The sequence below is a fragment of the Porcisia hertigi genome, chromosome 24, assembly GCF_017918235.1.
Source record: "Porcisia hertigi strain C119 chromosome 24, whole genome shotgun sequence".
Lineage (NCBI taxonomy): Eukaryota > Euglenozoa > Kinetoplastea > Trypanosomatida > Trypanosomatidae > Porcisia > Porcisia hertigi.
The window spans coordinates 595,058-615,000 of NC_090583.1; the positions used below are offsets into that span (position 1 = coordinate 595,058).

At 55.8% G+C, this 19,943-nt stretch overlaps 6 protein-coding genes across 6 annotated transcripts in view; all 6 read right to left on the reverse strand.

The window, feature by feature from the left end:
- Positions 1–2,478: 2,478 nt before the first annotated feature.
- On the reverse strand, positions 2,479–2,913 carry JKF63_05698 (uncharacterized protein; the record flags this gene model as incomplete). The annotated part of the gene is made up of 1 exon (XM_067901654.1): positions 2,479–2,913. The coding sequence occupies one exon, from the start codon at positions 2,911–2,913 to the stop codon at positions 2,479–2,481; it is 435 nt and encodes a 144-aa protein (XP_067756920.1).
- A 3,469-nt stretch (positions 2,914–6,382) lies between these two features.
- JKF63_05699 (uncharacterized protein) lies at positions 6,383–7,387 on the reverse strand (the record flags this gene model as incomplete). Its single annotated transcript, XM_067901655.1, has 1 exon — positions 6,383–7,387. One exon carries the CDS (start codon positions 7,385–7,387, stop codon positions 6,383–6,385), a length of 1,005 nt encoding a protein of 334 aa, XP_067756921.1.
- A 1,417-nt stretch (positions 7,388–8,804) lies between these two features.
- JKF63_05700 (uncharacterized protein) lies at positions 8,805–11,852 on the reverse strand (the record flags this gene model as incomplete). Its single annotated transcript, XM_067901656.1, has 1 exon — positions 8,805–11,852. One exon carries the CDS (start codon positions 11,850–11,852, stop codon positions 8,805–8,807), a length of 3,048 nt encoding a protein of 1,015 aa, XP_067756922.1.
- Positions 11,853–12,647: 795 nt separating this feature from the next.
- Positions 12,648–16,964, reverse strand: JKF63_05701 (uncharacterized protein; the record flags this gene model as incomplete). Its single annotated transcript, XM_067901657.1, has 1 exon — positions 12,648–16,964. One exon carries the CDS (start codon positions 16,962–16,964, stop codon positions 12,648–12,650), a length of 4,317 nt encoding a protein of 1,438 aa, XP_067756923.1.
- An 830-nt stretch (positions 16,965–17,794) lies between these two features.
- On the reverse strand, positions 17,795–18,538 carry JKF63_05702 (uncharacterized protein; the record flags this gene model as incomplete). Its single annotated transcript, XM_067901658.1, has 1 exon — positions 17,795–18,538. The coding sequence occupies one exon, from the start codon at positions 18,536–18,538 to the stop codon at positions 17,795–17,797; it is 744 nt and encodes a 247-aa protein (XP_067756924.1).
- A 727-nt stretch (positions 18,539–19,265) lies between these two features.
- Positions 19,266–19,943, reverse strand: part of JKF63_05703 (uncharacterized protein) — a gene marked incomplete at both ends in the record, with an annotated part of 741 nt that continues 63 nt past the window's right edge. Inside the window, one exon of the mRNA XM_067901659.1 lies at positions 19,266–19,943. This exon is cut by the window's right edge and continues 63 nt beyond it. Within this exon, the coding sequence (XP_067756925.1) occupies positions 19,266–19,943 (678 nt within the window).

Genomic DNA, 19,943 nt, shown 5'->3' on the forward strand with positions numbered 1-19,943 from the left:
TACAAATAAGTGCACACGGTCGGGAGAGAAAGGGATTGGGAGTGGGGGGAGGGGGCCTGAAGCCGCCCATGCGAAGATACATGTAGACACTAACGCACCAGCAAATGAGGTATACACACAACCGTTTAAATAAAACGCAGACGAGGCGAAATTCGATCAACGATGTAATGCGTTTCGAAGAAAACAACAACATACAAGCATAAACGAGAGAGCAAAAATGCACGATCGCAAGGAATATTAAAATATCCCACCGCCTCTTCCCTCCCCACCCACCCACCCACCCTCCTCTCCCTCCCTCCCTCCGACTGTAATGCAGTGAAAGCATTTTTTTCATATCACCATACCATTTTTTTCCTTCCACAAGTAGCGAGAAGGCAAGATGCGGGAGAGACGCGCACGCCCAAGACGTGCGCACCGTTTTTGGTGCGTAGGACGACGATGTAGTGCAAGACAGGGGTTGAAGACTGAGAGACTGGAGGGCAAAGAAACGCGCACATCCATCCTCGCAGCAGAGAGAGAGAGAGGGAAGGAGGGTAAAGAAACAACTATCCCTCACACACACACACACACACACACACACACAGACACAGACACGAACAGAAGAAAACGGGTGATGATGGAGAAAGACAGGCGCAAAGAAAGAAAGAGACGAGTAGGCAGAGGAAGTGAAGGTGTGAAGGTGAAAAGGCTGTGAAAACGACAATTAATTTGTTTGGAAAGGCCCCTAGAAAAACAAACAGTGAAAAAAGAGTACGCACTCATGCGCATGATTGTATTCCTTCCAACAAGCGCGCCAGAGTCACCCAACGCATGCGTATATGGTCTGTGTGTGTGTGTGTGTGCGGCTTCTTCGATGCCATCGGGAAAGAGTGGTCGAGAAATCCTTTTTGAGAATGCACACCAACGCACACAGTGAGGTGGTGGTGGTGGGGCGGGGAGGGAGAGGGAGAGGGAGGAGAGACGTGCTCGCCGCTGCACGGCAACGAAAAAAAAAATTACCACTACAACAGGGAAACAGGCGGGGAAAAAAAAAACTGCGCTCTCCTAAGAAAAAGCACACCGACACGGACCACTGCACCGTTCATCCGAAACGGGAAGGGTGGAAGGAGGCCACCCCCAAAAGAAAAAAGAAAAAATGGGAAAATGGAGGAGATGAACACATGTCTACTTCCAAAGATTAGAGGAAGAAAAAAATAAAAATCATAAAAAATAAAAAATGAAAATGAAAAAAGAAACACATAAAAATGACAGCGTGTTTGGTGTGTGTGGTGTACACAAGCAGAACGAAGGGGGGAGGGGGAATCATGCACAGCGAAAGAAAAAGAGAAGAGAATAACGCATTGTGCCACCGCACAGAGAGTGTACACGCGATACACACGCGGACAAGTTTAGAGTCAGAGATCACGGAGGCAATAGAAAAAAGAGGGAAAAAAGATGCGGAAGAGTTGAGTGAGGTTGTCAATAACACCGATTAGTAAATGTCCAACACTTCTATACAGCGTTCCTCCACTGATGGCCCACGAGAATTTTTTTTTGCATCGAGCACACATGTTGCAGCATTACTCTCTCAACAAGTGCAAACCGTGGGGGAGGGGAGAAGCTGGGAGCACACACACACGAGAGATCATGACCATCCAAGGGGAAAGCAGGGATACCCACCCACCCCTGACGACACACACACACACACACGACCGTAAATACCCCGGGGAGGAGCTGAGACGCGACAGCAACGCTCGCTGCGCAAATCCGCGGAAGGAAAAGCACAAGTAAACAAGCGCGATCCACAACTTCACATCACACTAGACGCCAATGCCCTAAACCTCGCCGAGACACCAAGCCGAGAAAAAAAAAAGATTGTTAGGAAAGAGCAACACTAAAGCCAGGAGGAGTGAAGAGTTACGTGAAACATAACCCAGACACGCGCTATCCACAAGGGAGCACGGGGAGAGAGAGAGGGGGGGTCCGCTCGAATGGGTGTGCATGAGTGTGAGTGACACACACAACACACAGAAAAGACTACAACATAATACAACTGAAGGGAGGCTGAGAAAAACGCAGCCTCACACAGAACGAGACAAAAAGAAAACAGGCAACGGAAAAAGAGGAGTGCTGTGAGACACACACACACACAGGGGGGGGGGAGGATCCAATGGCCAGACAATAAAAAAAAAAACATGTATATGCACATCCTTGCGAGATAAAAAATTCCAAGGGATGAAAGGGACGGGAAGTGAGAGGCAAGTGGTGGAGGGGGGCCTGACAAAGTGCACAAATGAGGATGCAGCCCGAATCATCCCTCGAGGGCGGTGGCGGATACACAATCGAGTGAAATTACTGCGCAAATATATTTTAATAAGTCCCCCTTTTCCGCGCCTCCTTTCCTCTACTCCCAACGTTGCAGACACGCGCACACATTGTTTCTCTCTTTTCCCGCCCATGTTGTTGTTATGGCTGCGACTGCTCGTTCGCTACACCCGGTCAGAAACACGGCCTGCAAATTTCGAGGACACCCTCGCGCTTCGAGCTCCTTGGCATCGAAATTCTACCGGCATCCACCTTGCTGGAAGAAAGCAGGCCGTGCTTTGCCGCCTGCATCGCAGTGAGGGCCCGCATGCTTTCTTCGTGCATCTTCAAGGCATCTGGGCTGTGTCTGACCACGTAGCTTGCCATGGCGATCCACTTGAGCGTGTTACACTTTGCTTTGCTGCTTACACCGCCGCCGCTACATGCCAGCTCCTCAATCATCTCCTGTGTCAAGCCGTGACTGGAGTCGACCCTCTGCAGCTCGTTTTCCACCCCAACGTTCATCTCCGCATCACCCATTTTGTGGATAGGCGACACTGCCTGGACAGCGTGCGTGGTCACCCCCACCCTCCTCCCTCGGGGGTTCTTTCGGCTGATTGCGTGGCCCATCGTGCTAACTGGGGAGGGAGGGAGGGAGGGAGCAAAAGGCAGCAAAACGGTTCGTGGCAAGCGTTGATTGGGCGTAGCGGAGAAGTTCCGCCTGCTCGCACCCTCTCCGATTTCTACAACGGAGAATGAAGCGTCACTCGGTGCGTTGATAACCGAGAATGCCGAAGGACGGTTCGCGGCTGCGTGTGTGTAAGATAGCACGCGGAAAAAGTCGCTAATGGTGTATGGGCTTGCTGGTGTCCCTGTGAGGGTTGTTACTTGACTTTGTGTGTGTGTGTGTGTGTGTGTAGAGGTGAGCTAAGCAGAAAGAGTACAAGCGAGATAAGTCAAATAGGCACATTAGAAACCGTCGGCCTCCACGAACATGGAGATGCGTGGAGCCCTCTCCCCTACCCCCACCCGCTGCCTTCCAAAAGTGAGGGCCGATCATCCATGCCAGGCAGCGTCACTCACCTCTGACCCTCTTCCACACCAACAACAAGTCAGTCCCTTACGCAACAGGTCCTCACTGTTTTCAAGCGAGTTTCACACACATATATATATACATACATACACATATATACACATATATGTATACTATTCGCCGAGGGAAGAATACGGAAAATGTTTTTGAAAAAGAAAAAAAGGGGGGGGGCTGTAATCGGCCGGAGTGCAGCTACCTCAACCAGCTTTGCTCTCCCTGCTCGTCTGCTCGATCTCCCCCAGGTCTCCCGCAAACACCACTTAGGGACATGTCAACTTTTTGTTCCGGTGAACCGATTTCCTTGCCCCAAGGCCGTACCTCACATGGGATCCACACACTTCGTAACTGGCGCGTCTGTTTGTGTCGGTGTGGTGTGTTTTGGGCCCCCCCCATCGCGTTTGAGCTTTACCTTCGACAGACCATCACCACCCCTCCCCCCCCCTCAAAAAAAAAAAAATAATAACGGCGCAACGAGAAAGGACAGCCACTGAGGTGCAGGAAGCGCAGTACTAAGGGAGGGGGTAACGAAAGGTGGATGCAAGGAAAGAATGCAGACCATGTATACGTCTGCGCAGACAAGCCAGCATATACGAAAACGATGAGCGTCTCCGATGTCGTCGATTTTGTTGTCTTCAATTTGCAGTGAAATGCGCCAGAACAAAGGAAAGCGGGGTAGGGGGGGGGGCAAAAAGAAGATTGGGAAACGAAGAAAGCCTACAAAAAAAAAAAGAAAGGGGGCCAAAAAAAAAACGGCAAATACGGGACACACGCGCACACACAAATCACCTCTGCCCTCCCCGCCCCTCCCCCCTTCCCCGCTTGCATTACTGATGTTGAGACTCCCGCTCCCTCAACACCTTTTTTTGGTGGGTGAGGAGGAAGGGAAGCAGAGCCCAGCATAGGTGGGCGGGAAGGGCAAGAAGAAAATTGGAAACACACACACAATAAATAAGGGGTGGGGGTGGAGGCGGAGGCGAGTCTGGGACACGGCAAAGATGGATAAGCAAAGGCGAAAGCCTACCAAAAAAAATAAGCACCATGGGAAAGCGCACAGCGGACCAGCGAAGAAGCGAAACGTAACCGAGGGCATCGCTTCAGCCGCCCACGCACCTTAACCGACTGGTTTGGGAAGGGGGGAGGGGAGAGGAGGGGGGGAAGGTGTAGAAATGTATGGAAAAGAGAGAGAAGCAAAGGAAAAGGCTCATCGGTGCAGGCGCTGGAGTGCCCCAGGTGATTGCCGACACAGAAGCGTGCCCAGTGACAAGGCGATACAGGTGGCACGAGGAACTGGACTGCGACACCATTTTACTGGCACAGTGCATTGGCACGTGTTTTCGGGTGTCTCTTTCGATCCCCCATCACGGGCGTCTTCTCACAAGGACTGCGCAGACCGATGGCAGAAACGTAGTGCGGAGCGTCCCAGCGTTCCTGCGCCGGATCAATGTGATCGCCCTCGGTTCGGATCCAATCCTTGTTTTCGCGCACCCCATCGGACCAAACGTCTGGATCCGGAACCGGTGAAAGATGCCCTAGCGGTGGTGACAAGCCCTCCAACCAGCGCATTACCGTTTTCAGTGGCACATATCCAGAAAAACTGCGGCTGTCGGAATACCCCGTCTCGTGGGAAGCGGCCACCTCATCCATTGTGAAGCTATCCCGGTACCGGCCGCGGTGATGCGGCGAGATGCACGACTTGAAGGAGGACACAAGTGGAGAGGGCATCACGCTGGTGACGGGTAGATGTCGCTGCAACGCCGAAAACTGCGGTTTCGGCCGCTCTTTGACATCAGACGAGCACTCGGCACCCATCGTGGGTGGAAGAGCCTCAACGTGCCGTCGATGTCGCCAGAAGAGGAGCTGTCCGTCCGCCTTGCACGTGCCCGACAGGCTGAGGAGAGCAAGAGAGATGCAGGGGAGCTGAGGATGAAGTAGAGCTTCTGGTCACGCCTGAGAGCAGCACCAACATTGATACCCGCCAAGAAAAAGAGAAAGGGAGAAGTCCAGGGGGGTGAAAGGGTTGCCTCCTCGTCGAGGGGGAGGGGGGGCCCGCTGCGTCCTCGTACTTGTGGGAGATCGTCCGTCTCCAGCGAGAGATGGTATGATGTCGGCGGGGGAGCGGGCGCAATTTTTCGCACCGCTGAAAGACAAAAAGCGAGCACAAGACGGGGAGGGGAGAAAAAAGGGAGGTAAGAGCGCAGGTTGAGTGCGTGAAGAACGTGGGATAGTGACGGCGGGAGAGGAAACAACAAGGCGCACTTTTAATGGGAGTCAAGGACGTTGTGCAGTGGCGCAAGATGACGACGGGCAACGCGTCGCACTGTGCCCCCCCCCTCCACCTCTTTCGTTGCAGCGGTAGTGATAATCCAAGGTTGGCCCTACCAGCCATGCAAGCCTTGGGGAGTAACATGAGCTCTCATCGATCATGACCGACGAGCGCAGAGGTTGGAAGGCTACCCCCGCTGTTACACACACGTACATGTGTGTCTTTATGTGGGCGTTGCCTAAAGTGTGCATGCGGCGCAACAAAAGGTAAAGTACGGTGATAGGCGCTACAAAAGTGAAGCACCACACTCTCACATGGCGTACATTAATAACGACATGGTCATTTGCACGAAGCAACAGTCGCAGAGAGAGCCACAGCCGGGGCGCAGCAGCTTCCTGGACGCGTCCAGCTCCAGGAAACCTGAAACTGCGAGTTACGGTGTGCACACCTCGGGTGTGCGGGTGGATCTCCGCAGATATGCGCATCTGTCTGACCACACTGCAAAACCTTCACACCCCCCGCAAACTGGGGTGAAGGGAGTATACAGTCAATAAAGGCAGAGGAGGAGGAGGGAGGCAGGGGTGAGGGCAGGAAGAAAAATATCGGGGGTATGAAGAGGTGGTGGTGGTGCGTTTTATACGCTGCATCACGCTGTAGCCAGCTCGCATCGCATTGTCTCTTTACCCTACGAACCCCTAAGTCCCTTGGAACTCGTCCAACGACGTGGTGATCGAGTTGGCGGGTCACTTGCCGATATGCAGACGTTTGTACGCTTCCTCTTGCTCTCTCTCCAACCCACGCTGCCGATCACCAAATATATCGTAGTTAGGCTGTGATTTCGGTGTTTCAAAGCCTCGGTAGTGGTCGTCGGCCGAGACGCACACAGCCGGCTGCCGCATTGCGGGCGTGCACTGCTCGGATCGCTCGAACCCCCACAGGTACATGCAGATGTTCCGTGCCACCCACCGCTTGCGGCTCGCATTGGTAAACATAACATGATGTGGCCCGACCATAGAACACCCCGCTACCCACGGGATCACTCGCTCCTGCACAAACAGCAGTGCCCAATTACAAAACCTCGGACATAGGCGGAGTATCCACGGCAGCGGGTCAGTGAATTCTGAATTCCACATTTGTACCGCGTTCGCAGTGTACAGCTGGCACACCGCAACTCTCTTGTCCACCCTCCTAGCATGGTAAAGAACGCCGCTGTGAAAGGAGATGAGGGTAGTCTGGTCGTACATATAGTCCGGGTAACGGTGGTAGAGGTCGAGCACCTTGTCCGTGCACAGATACGGTCGCTTCAAGTCCTTCACCTCGATCAATAGGCGCATGTTGTGATCACGGCAGAACAAGATGGCCTCTTCAAGTGTAGGGACGCGGATCTGCTCCGTTGGATCAGCTGTGAAGCTGCACTGGCGCAGTTCGAAGAGTGTCAGCTCATCGATGCGGCGCGTATGCGGGACGTTGCGGAGGTGGCCATTGGTGAAGGCATCGTGATAGATGACGACCTCGTTGTCTTTTGTGAGGCGAACGTCGCACTCGATGCCGCCGCACCCGCGTGCGGCAGCGTACCGGAATGCCTCCAGCGTATTCTCTGGCACCCCTGCGACACCACGACAACCGCGATGCCCAAACACCACGCCACCCCACTGGAGCCGTGACGGACCCGCGGGTAGCTGAAAATGCCGCACGCATGACCACCCCAACGCAGTCCCGATGCTGCTGAGCACGAAAGCCAACTTCATCGGAGAGTACGGCACGGGGAAGACAAAAACGAAGGGGGGGGAGGTGCCAAGGCGTTGGTTTGCGATGGGCTAGTTGCTCAATAAACAAGGCACACTTACAAGCACTCCAGTGTGCACACAAACGGTTTTGAGAGAGATGCACTCGTGACGACTCTCCGGCGCACCTGCGTTGTGCAAGGTGTCACTCACAGGCGGTGAAAAAAGGGAAGTATAAGAGTAGTAGAGAACAACATCCAGTAGGTGGTGGCGAGCCGGAGCAGCTGGGGCAAAAACCCGGATAACGGGAGGCCGAGGGGCGGAGGAACCGGTTGGATGGAAACCGCCCCGAGTGCTTCTGTGTGTCTCCATCTGTCCGGAATAGGGTGTGCTAATGCCCTTCTCCTTTTTCCGGTCCTGGAGCAGCATTTGTTGTCGTTGTTTGATGTGATGTGCCGCCTCTGCACGCAAACCAGGAAAGAAACCCCAAGAAAAACATCGAACACTTTCACACGTGCGAGTATATCGTCCTTGCTTGAGGGATTTTGGTATCCTCTTCGGTTCTACAGTGCAGCTCCTCCTCCTCTTCCACCGATCTGCCTCTTCTTCCCTTCCCCCCCCCTGGCGATACCTGCGAAAAAGGGGGGGGGGGAAGAGGCATGATAGACCGTGATGTGTTCTAGGGGCCTTCACGTGGAGGGGAGAGAAAAAGGGGGTATCTCTTCGGAGCGTGAAGAGCAACGGTGCCGCGCGCACAAGTGACGAGTCACGAGGGCGATGGGGAGCACCATGAGAAAAAGAAGCGGTACTAAATAGACAAGACTCAAACACGAAAAGAACCACACGCGTGCGCACAATAAGAATGGACGTGGATGTGGATGTGGATGTGGGGTGGGTGAGGGGGGGGGGGGGGCATAGGACCGAATCAAACACAAACGCGCGAACAAAACGAGAGGGCAATAACACAGCCTCAACGGTCTTCCCTTCCCCCCCCTCTCCGTCTGCTATACCGTCTCCTTTCCATACGTGGTACTCCTTTTTTTTCGTGGTGAAGAAGTGAAGTGTGTGCCTAGCGCATCTGTGTAGGGACCGCACTGAAGGGAAAGTGTGAGAGAGGACGCCGATGAGAAGGCAGCTCGCGTTCTTTGTGTGTGTGCGTGTCTGCCTTCCCTGTCGAGGGTGAGGTGACAGTGGGGTGGGGCTGCGTGATGAACAAAACACAATACAAATTTAGAAAGCCAAAAACGGGAAGTGGAAAGAACAAGGGGGACAACCAGACAACACCCTGCCCACACACGTCCGTTCGTGGCAACACCAGCACCAACAGCAAAAAGACACGAAATACGATGGTCCCGAGAATATTCCTACGTACACACTCGGACGGCGGGAGGGGGGGACGTGAGCACACGAAGGATGGCGCGGTGCCCTTTGGGGTGATCGCTTAGAGGGCGAAGCGATCCATAGGGAGGATATCCTTGTGCTTTAGCTCCGGACCCAGCAGATCTTCCAGCTGCAACACGAAAGGCTTGTCAGCTGCTCCAAACCAGTTAACGAGGTCCACACTGTAGTACAAGGTGTGGTTGGAGCGCACCCACTGCAGACACTGCGCCTTGTCAGCCACGAAGAAACCCGCTTTCACGAGCCGAAGCACGTAGTCTGGGACCACGACGGAAGACTTGCTGAAAACGGAGGCCACCTGCTGCTGAAAAGCCTGCACATCCACCTGGAGCTGCATCACCAAGAGGTCGCTCATGCGCTTCTTGGAAAGTTTACTATACTCACGCACCAGCACGGCTTGTGCGGCAAAGATGAGACGCTGCACGAAAACAGATTCGAGGTCCGAAGTCGGCATCGGTGCACGTCGCTCGTTGAGAGCCTTCATGCTTCCCACAAGTTGTGCCACATAAGAGCTGACTGCCACTTCATTCTTGCTACCCTTCAGCTTCGCGATGTCGTTGCAGACCTTCTCCATGGGGCAGATAGCCTGACACAGACGGTGCATACACACGTGCAGCACCTCGTGTGCCGCTTCGTAGAGCGCACGGCACCGCTGCATATAAGACCGAACCACAGCTAGCGGGAGGAGCGGGCTCATTGTCTGAACAGTGGCCTCGAACAGTAAAATGGTGGTGAGCACCGATTGGCACGCCACTGCGCGATTGTTGAGTGCAAACTGCTGTGCGGCACTGGTGAACTCGTTACTCAGGCGGCCCCAGACAACGGGAGGGAATCGCGAGGGCGTCGCGTTGGTTCCAGCAACACTGCCTCCGGTGAGACGCTGGGCACGATCTCTCGGTCTGTACTGACCGTTGACCGCCCCCACTGCACGTTCTCCTGCAGTACGCACCTCGGCCAACACGCGCTGCGTGGCCACGGAGATGTCGCCCTGATGCTCGATTGGCACAGTGCGCGAAACTGAAACGAAGTTGTCCACAACCGTGTAAAAGTATAGACACAGCAACCCCTCGCACCAGCCCAGAATTTGGGCCGCCAAGGGAGGGAATCGCACGGCGATGCGAGCCTGGTACTCGAGGAAGGTGTTGGCAACAAAGATAGAGCTGGATGTGAGGACGGAGGGCGGTTTGTCGACTGACAACGCGAGTGTGGTAGCCTGCTGGCTGCTAGCAGAAGCACTGCCCAGTTCAGCTTCAATAGCTGGTTCCATGTTGTGTGTCAGGGACTCCGACGCTGCTGACGCATCGGTGGCTGCTGCAGCGCGACCCGTCTTCGCTGTCGCCCAATAAGCGCTGAACGACTGCGTTTGCACAAGGCTGGACGTGTCAGCGGGCTCAAGCATTTTCTGAGTGAGGAACGGGTTCTCCATTAGCGGCATCGCCCCCGCAGCGAGTGAGCCCTCGTCAGCGCTGTGGTGCAGATAGTGTTTCACCTCCGTGATGAAGCTCTGAAAGTTGCTCGGAGACAGCGGTCTCACCATGCTCAGCGACAAGGGGGGCAGAGGGCTTACCGCCCAATCGTCTTCCGCCATGAAGACCAGCACTTCGTGAGCCTTGCGGGTTTGAAAATGCATCTGCATGTGACTCAGCAGCACCGCTTCAAATTTTGTTCGCGCCGCGGCCTGTTCATCCTTCTCAAGTCCCAGTGCACCGAGCGCCTCTGTCAGCATACTCACCACAACGAAGAGGTGCAGCAAATGGTCCAGGTCGATCGGGGCGAGTCGCGCGTTCGAGAGTACCACGGCCATTTTTTCGACTAAGTCACGACCGATCTTTCGACCGATGTCCTGCACGCACTGCAGCGCCTGATTATGCAATCCAGAGTACGAAGAGCTGGTGTTGCGCTCCTCGTCGTGGAGGCGCACCACGGTGGTGTACAGATACAAGAAATCCATCAGCTTGGCAGACATCTGCCGCACACCGAGAACAAGGTGATCAGGGTGAATGGCTTCCGCAATGTCCGAAAGGGGGGCGTCTCCGCGCTTCACAACCGAGACATCTGTCAGGGATTTGTAGAGAATCTGAACGGCCGCTCGCCAGAGGAGTGTTGCCACCAAAGAGCACGTCTCGGTTGCGCGACCGAGGTCCTGCGAAGCCTCAAGTGTGTTTTGATACGTCGATACAATGAACTTGTTCGTCAAACAGTCAGTGAGCACCACTTCGATGCAGTCTGTCAGCTTCTTGGGGTTGTCGCGATACAGGCTCCACTCCGCCATCACGGGTTTCATGCAGTAAATCCCCTTCAGAGAACTCTCCATGTCGATGGGGCCCTCACGCTTGAGGAAGCCGGCTGCCTCGTGCACCTTGCCGCTCGAGATGAGGTTTATGAGCTGAGTCCGCTTCCACATCATCGCCTTCATCGCCTCCAGGATTTGAATGGTTGCCTCCACATTCTCTCTCGTGCGCTGCTTCGCCAGCAACCCCACCTGTGAGGCGACAGTGGCCTTTGATTTTCGAATTGCCGCACGTGCCTTTTTGCAGTCGCTCGAAGTCATGAGCAACCTGTCGTTGATGTCACAAATCTTCTCTGTGCCGCTCACAAAGGAGTGGTGATGCGCCAGCACCCGGCGCTTTAGCGTTGTGCTGACAATGTTGCACTTCTGGCGCAGCTCCAGAATCCTTCCCTCCGAGGCCTCGCGCATTGCCCGGCTCTCCGCCTCGTTGTTCGTGTACGCGAAGCCGTCCATGTGATCGAGTTCGAACTTGGCAGCCTCGTACGTCCTGTCAAAGAACTTTTTGTCTACTTTTTCGTGGATTTGCGTATCGGTCAGTGGCTCCCCATCGGAGCTTTCTGCATCGCTAGTCTCGTCCTCTACAACACTCCCTCCATCGGCGTTGCGCACCTCGGCACCGTACTTCATTTGGAAGAAGCGTCGGATGTCACCGCGTGACATGACGCCACCAGTGCCAGCGATTGCCTTGAGGCGGTCCATTGGAATCTGCCTTAGCACCGACTTCGTCTTTCGGTAGCCGACCTTCACCCCCCTCATCGCCTCCTTCCACGCCGCGCTGAGACTTTCTGTGACGTCCTCCATCTTTCTTAGCCGAGTTTGCAGGTGAGAAGTGCAACGCGAGTTATCGAGTCGGTGGCGCTGACGCGCTTGTCTGTATTAGGTATCAGGGAGACGCGCACACGCACACACACGCGCGCGTGCACTGATGGTACGAAAGAGATGATGGGCCTTGCTCTGTGTTACTGTGTCCGGGGTGATCTTTTTGTGTGGGCGCTCCCCTCTGTGACAAAGCCGTGTTCCTCAGTCTTGCCGATATCGCCAACGGCTGAAGAGGCGGGAGAAGTGGGAAGGGGGAGAGAGGAGAATGAGTCGATGGGAGACGAGAAGGAATAGAGAAACTTAAGCTGCGAGGGGACCCCCGATTGGGCCATCCGCGGGGTGGAGAGTGTGCACCTCTCCCCACCCCCTGGATACGACTTGGCACCTGAGATTTTCGCAGCACTGAGAGCGGCGGCGTTACGACGCAGCAAGACGTGAATACGCCTCATGCGCACCACCACCAGTGACGGCTGAGCAACGAGCCTCCGACCACAGAAGCGTTATCGGGTAAAACTGTCGGGGGGTGGAGGGGGGGGCGAGAAGCGAGTGACAAAAAAAAAGCCTACATCGGACGAGGGAATAACAGATGCTGTCCTCCTTTTGTTTCACCGATGTTTGTGGACACTGATAAGAACACACACACACACACGCACGTGTGTGTGTGTGTGTGTATCTATGCATATATGTGTATATCTACGTCTATGAGTAGCATCCTTTACTGTACACGTAACAACAGGTCACCAGGAGCATTCACCATCAACACCAGACCGCGTGCTGCTACGTGGAAAACTGTGACAGTTGCAGTCTGTCTTGCTGGCGGAGGCGACGGCCCACCTCCAGCTGCTCTTGCTGCTTGTCAAAGCAGAGCTGCATGAGCTGCTGAGCATTGCGCAGTTCCTCAATCTTGTCCATCAAATCGCGTTCGCGAGCTTGCGTCTCCGCGAGAGAGGCTTCACTGATGTTTTTGAGCGACTCAACGTTCGCACACCGCTCACGCAAAGCGGAAGTCTCAGCCTTGTATGCCTGGAGTTGCCCGAGGATGTCTGCCTCCTGCCGGCGCAGTGTATGCACCTCTTTTGTCAACTCCCTCACACGCTGCTCGAGGCTCTCTACCTCGCGCTGGTACCTGTGTCTCTCCGCAATCGCAGTGGCGAGCTCTGACTGCACTGTGTCTAGCCGCATGTCACGGGTCCGCTGCGTCGCCTGATGCTCGTTGACGACACGCTCGTAGCTCAGCCGCGCCGTGTCGAGCTGCCCGCGCATGAAGTTTATCTCCTTGTGCAACTCGCCGCAGCGCTGCTCTGCGGCCTCGCGGGCCGCGAGGGCGGCCACAAGTCGCTCCTGTTCCTTACTGGCCCGGTCTGCCTCCTGCCCTGCCTCTCGCTTGGTATCGCCCAGCACGCGTTCAAGCGCGACCACACCGGCCCGCAGCTCCCGAAGTTCGTCCTCGTTGTGCTTCTGCTCCACCATACGATCGTCCAGCTGGCGCTTCATCTTGTCGAGACTGTGCTGCAAGCTCCGACGCTCTTCCTCGGCCGCGCAAATTTCACTGCGGTGCTTTGCCTCATCAGCGGCCAATCTGTCTCTCAGGGAAGCAGTCTGGCGCTTCTCCATTTCTAGCAACGCTGTCAAGCGCTCCAGTGAGCTCTTTAAGGCGTCTGCGCGCTTCTCGTGGTCTCCTCCGATACGCTGCGCCGCTTCTTTTAGGGCAATCACGCTGCGCCCCGCTTCAGCCAGCTCTCGCCGGAGACGCGCAGTCTCCTCGTCATGTTCCGCCACAGCGGCCTCCAGTCGGCGCTGGTGCGCCTCTTGAAGAGTTCGCAGCTCCGCCTTGTGCATCACCTGCAAGCGTGCCATCTGTCGCTCTCTGTCCTTCGCATCTTCGCAGAACACGGCCACTGTCTTCTGGGCGGCAGACCAGCCGTCTTTGGCGGCGCTCACTGCACGGGACACGGTGCCGTAGTGCGCCCGCATGACGAGATCTATGCAAGTTCGCTTCATGTCCATCGCCTCCTCTGCAAACTCTTCAAGCGCCACCGACTGAGACGCGGCGACGTGGCGCTGCAGTTCACGGCAGTTGCCCTCTAGAGACATCGCTCTGCGCTGTGCCTCATGCAGCTGCAGTTGCAAAGAAGTGGTGAGCTTCTTCGCAGCCATGGCATCGTTCGCGGCCTCGAGGAACGTCTTCTCCTGCTGGCGGCACATCTCCTCGTAGCGCATCTTCACCTCGCCGACGCGTGAATCGAGGGTGTCCTGCGCCCGCCGCAGAGCCTCCTCCGTCTCCGCGAGCTTCTCGACCAGGTCGCTTTCTCGTTGGTGGTCATCTTTCTCACGCTTGGCCGACGTCCGCATTCGCTCCTCCATGCGCTCCAAGAGCAACTCCATCTTCTCTTTTTCCTTCTTGTACTTCTCGCGAACTGCTCTGGCCGCTGCCGTCTGCTCCTCTGCGCTTTGAAGAGTCGCCCCTGCAGCTGCCTTGACCTCCTTTGCCTGCTGCAGCGCTTTCTGGAGCTCTTCCTTGCGCTCCTGGTACTTGTGCTCTCGGCTGTCCAGGGTGCCCGTTAGTGTGGCAACTTGTGCTTGACTCTCTTGGAGCTGCTTCTCGGCGCGCGCCTTGTCACCTTGAAGAGCTGCTACCTCCGCATCTCGGACCGCCAGAGCCTCCTCCAAACTGTGGATGCGCTGATCAGCATTGGCCATGTTCATGCGACTAAGCTCCTGCTGATGTTGCAGTTTTTCCATCAGGACCAGACTCTTTCCTTTCTCCTCGTTCAAGTGGGGAAGTACAGTCGCCTGCTCGCTACGGAGCCGCTGAATCATGTCATCGCGGTCAAGGATTGTTTGGTGCAGTTCCTCAGTAGTGCGCTTGGCAAGCAACTCCACGTCCTCTGCGTGGCGTCCAAGGCGCGAACACTCTGCATCGCGCTGCTCCACCGCCTCTTTGAGACGCTCCACCTCCTTTGAGCTCTCGTCAATGCAGTGCTGTAGTCGCTGTTGTTCCTGCAAGGCTACGCGCAGCTCCATCTCAGTTTTGGCCAACCGCTCCTCTGTTTCTGTCGAAGAGAGTGCCAATTTGGAGCGGTGCGACTTCTCTTGTTCCACCGCCGCTACAGCAATCTGCTTGGATTCCATGGCCTCCTCCACCTCCCGACGGAGTCCCGAAATGACGCGGTCCCTCTCAACCAGCTGCGCCTGCACCGCAGCAAGAGTGGCGACACTCGTCTCCATGGTCTTCCGCATAGCCCCTACGCTCTCCTCGGCTCTTTCCCTGGCCGCCTTGGAGTCCAGTTGAGCTCGCTCTGCCTCCTCAATGCGCTGTCGCAGGGCACTTTCGCTCCTCTCGTGGGCTGCCAAGCGTTGCGTAAGTTGGGCGGTCTCAGCCTGCTGCTTTTCAGCCTCCCGCCGCAGGCTCTGGATGACATTCTCCTTCGCCTCGATGGTGTTTTGAAATCGACTTATCTCGCAGCGCATCTCCTGTCGGACCTCTGCCACGTGCTGTAGCTCCTTCTCCAACCCTTTCGAGCCACCCGTCCTCTCACTTAGATCTGCACGCATGAGCTCCAACCGCGCGTGCAGGTCCTGGACCTCGCTTTGATGGCGACGCCGCATGTCCTCTAGAGCGGACTCGTGTTCGTGCTGGAATTTCTGCAGCTCCTTTCCGTGAACGAGCTCGGCGCGGCGCGTTTCCTCCTCCTTGTCACGGAGCTGCACTTGCAGACGCTGGACACCGACCTGCAGCTCCTCAAGCTTTTGCGCAAGACTGCGCTCGTCAGCGACAGCGCGCCGTTGCGCATCCGCCATCTCCGACTGGGTGCGGCTCAGCTGGCACTGCAGACGCTCACATTCTTCAGCCCGTGAAGCAGCAGAGGCCGTAACGGAGGCGAGCTTCTCACGCAGCGCTGCTTGAGAAAGAGCAGCCTCCTCTCGAGCGCGGGCGAGTGCATCGGCGCTGTCGCTCAACGCACGCTCTCGCGTCTCAAGCAGATTACGTACACGGACCGCCTCGTCCTGACACTGTCGCAGTTGCTCCTGGAGCGTGTGGTTTCGGGCCTGTGCCCCCTCCTGGGCTTTTTCAGCCACCGCTTTGTAGCGTTCGTGCTGAATGCAGGCCGTCTGCAGTTCCGATGTGGTGCGCTGGAGTGCCTCTTGCGACCGAGCCAAGGACCGCTCCAGCTCACCAACGCGCTCGGAAGACTCTATATGCGCGCGCCGACATCGCGCAGCCTCTTCGCGCAGCTCTCGCTCGGCCTGTTGCCTCGTCAAGTCCATGGTCGCAAGCTGATGCTTCGTGGTGTCAACCGCCTTCGAGGTGGCCTGTAACTCAGAGGTCAGCCCTTCCACCTCTTGACGAGCCTTTCGAAGCGCTTCCTGTGCGGTGCGGTGCTCCATCTCTTTGTTGGAGAGTGCCCCTTGCAATTTATCGAGGTCTTGTCTGTCCTGTGCACGTTCGCTCGCCAACTTCGCCTCGAGTGCGGCGAGCGCAGATGTGTGCTCGTGAACAGGCACCATTTCCTTGATGCGTGCCTGTAGCACATCTGCGTGGTTTCGCACATCACCTAGTGCCCGCGTAGCCGCCTCTAGCTCGCTCTTGAGACTGACAACAGCAGCGGACTGGGCCTCCACCTGCAGTTGAGCAGCTGCCCAGCCCTCATCGCATTTAGCTTTTTGAGCCTGCACCGCTACAAGGGTAGATTTGGTGTCCGACAGCTCACACTCCAGCCGGCCAATGCTTGCAGCGGCATTAGCTGCTGTCATGGCATGACTCTTGGCATGCTCCTCCCTCTCCTCCAACTGCTTCTTAAGAGACTCTGAATTAAGCACAAGTTTGCGAATCGCATCCTCATCACGCGCGGATTGCGCTTGCAGCTCCTTTAGTTTTCTGTTTTTACTCCGCAACTGCTCCAAAAGCTCTCGCTGCTTGGCGGTGTTGCTCTCCTCCTTCTGCCCAGCAGCCGCCTCTTGCTCTTGCAATTGCCGGAGTAGTCGGTGCAGTTGGTCATCCTTGTCGTTGATGACGCGGAGGTACTCCTCAAGGAGCTGATCCACGTGGTTGCCCGGTACTGGCCCACGTTTCTGCCCCTCCTCGGAGACCATGGTGCGGAAGCATGAGACGTGGTGCTGGTGCAGACCACTATTGTCACTCGCCTGGGCGCTTCTCGCTTGCTGGGGTGAAAAGGACGGTACAGCTAAAAACAGTCGGCACGGCTAGTAGAGCACTCTCAGTAGTGAGGGCGGAGGAGGGGGAGGGAGGGGAAGGAGCTGCAAGCAAGTGAAATATACTAAGAATCCAGTTATGGAACTAGGAGAAGAGTGAGTGTCAAGTGCGCGTACCTGTAGATGATGCATCGAGGGAGGGAGGAAAAAGAAATCAGAAATCAGAAGAAAGAATCAAAAAAGCGAAACGTCGCTGGTAAGTCACATGGTCACGGACACTGGGGAAGTGATGACAAACAAAGCGGAGCGCCACCCCTGGGCGAAGGGGGGGGGGAGGGAGGGTCTCGTGCCACGACGCAACACACAAGCTGTGAAACGCACAGACCCAAGGCAAGTCTCCGCTCAGAGCTGCCCACTCATTCGGAGATAGCGAAGGTACAAGCTCAAGCCACACCCCACTAGCCGGAAAAGAAGCCCGATGCCACACGATGGAGCAGTAGACTGGAATACAACTCCTCGGCGAGACTCGCACAAGAGACCGATGAGCCGGTGCATCCACTAGCAGAGAGGTACTTGGACCCCAATCAAGTCACAATGTCCCTTCAGTCAGACCCCAACACAAAAACCAACATATATCGCAGTGCGGAACGCTCACACTAGCCATGCAAATGCAGCGAAGAGGCGCAGATCACTTGAGTGATACACGCATAGACACACAAAGCGTGACAAACAAATGTGCACATTTTTCCTTGTTAGGTGTGGAACACGGCTCAAACCTCCGTCAGCATGTGCACCACGCGATGTGGTAGGCTAGACTTTAACTGCTCTCTTGATTTCGACGACTTGAGCACGAGCGTGGCGCGACTGTGCGCTGGTACCACTGTCCTTCCACTAAGAGCATTGTTCTCCATCAACTCCTTCAGAGCGTTTGCCACACCCTCGATTGCCTCCGGAGTGACTATCCACACCACACAGCTGCTTCGATTTTTTTTGAAAGGCTTCAACAAAGCCACTCTCAGCTCGTCCACGGAATCAAAAGGATTGGACAGCGTAACCACAGAGCCATCGGTGCACTTGCTCATGAAGGCCAGTAGTTCCTCCCCCGTTTCTTCGGTTTTCCAGTGCACGCCGCTCACCCCGGCGCGCCGGCTGAGAACCGCCTTTGCCAACCGGTTAGAAGTGGAAGCCGCCACTGCGCACGAGCAAGGGTGTCGCTCCCGCGGGGCACTATAGCCATCAAATGAGAGCAGCACCGCAAGCCCGGCTGCCACCAGAACCAACGAGACTGCTAGAAGCGTAATGCACTGCCACTTGAAGCGCTTAAAGAAGCCCATGATCCTCTCGATTGGCCTTACAAAGCCTGATTCTGCTTCAGCGCTCGCAGAATAGCTGCGCCGCTCGCCCTTACCCTCAGCAGCGTCTAGGGTACCCAGTGGGGACCGCGGTGTTTCTGTTGCATCACGTCGGCGACTCCGCTTTGCGGATCTGGAACTTTTTCGCTTTTGGGGTGCCATCACAGACACAAAAAAACGAGAAATGAACAAACGTATTTTCACCAAAAGCTTCCCTCACAGCGTCACCCTCTGTGCGTATCTGTTCTACCGCCCTGAAGATGCGCAGCAGCTGGGGGTGCAGGAAAGAATCACAACGAGAGCAGATCAAAACCGGAGAGGCGCGACAGAAAAGAGGAAGAGGAGGATTAAAAGAGCGGAAAATCGGTTCGTATGTTGCTGGAGAGAGGCACCAACACAGCAGCTTTAGCTGCTTCAACCTCGGAAGCGAGCATGTACAAGGCCAGGTGCACCAGACACACATAGTTTCTATACGTCCTGTCCCTCTCAAGGCGCTGACACACACGTAGAGTTGCCTGTGTAGGTCTGAGTGGAGACCCCTCAACACAGGCTATACCACAGCAATGCTGCGTGACGCCCAGCCCCCACCCCGTGAGAAAAGAAATGTTCTCGTATTTCAAAGCGTGCCCATGTTCGCTTTCTCGCGCTGTTCTTGCGACAGAGAGAGGAGGAGGACAAGGTTTGGACACAACGAACAAAGCGAATCAGAAAGCGAAGAAGGGCGAGGCAAATGAAATGGGGAGGAAGTGAAGCGAACGGAGCCCCAGTAAATATGTCTCGTGGGTGTGTGTGCGTGTGTGTGAGAGAGAGGTAGTACAACGTAAACAAAGAGTGGGATGCACAGAACACTAATGGACCGCATGCCTGCGTGCTTTTGAGGATTCCAAGTTTACCGATCTGACGGAGGAAGACGCGTTGAGGCGTCGAGCGAGAGCGACGCGGCGTCTGCCTTGTTGCTGGTGGACAGTAGCGATCTTGACATGATCGCTAGACTTTCGTGACGACGCCCCAGATCCTCGATGGCCACTAATGCTCGTTTCGACGGGGCCCACTGCTCGCTGTGCATGTTTCTTACAAGCTCCATAGCGTAGTCCGCATCATCCTCAGTGTTACACGCCTCCAGCAGGTGTGTGTACGTGTACGGGAGAAAAGGCACCTGTTCTGCTTGCTGTTGCCTACCAGCCGCAAGGGCGGCCTTGTGATCGCCGTTTTCGTGCCGCGCACGGATCAGCGCCAGATGACAAACGCTGTCCAGGAGCATTGTCTTGTGGAAGGTAGCGAATATATTTTCCACCTCGTCATAGTGCTTCCCCTCGACGCATGCCGCCAGTGCACAGCCTACGCCAACAACATCAGGACGGATATTCTCCCGTCTCATCTGCCTCAACACCTGCAGGGACTGCGCCCATGCTCCGGGCTCGACGCACTGGCGCAAGATCGACGTGAAGTGGCTCACGTTCATTGCGATGCCCTCCTGACGCGCAGTGTGCCACAACTCCACTGCGCGGAACCAGTTGTGCGCACTCTGATCCAAGAGCTCCTGCTGGAGAGCGTACACGTGGCCAAA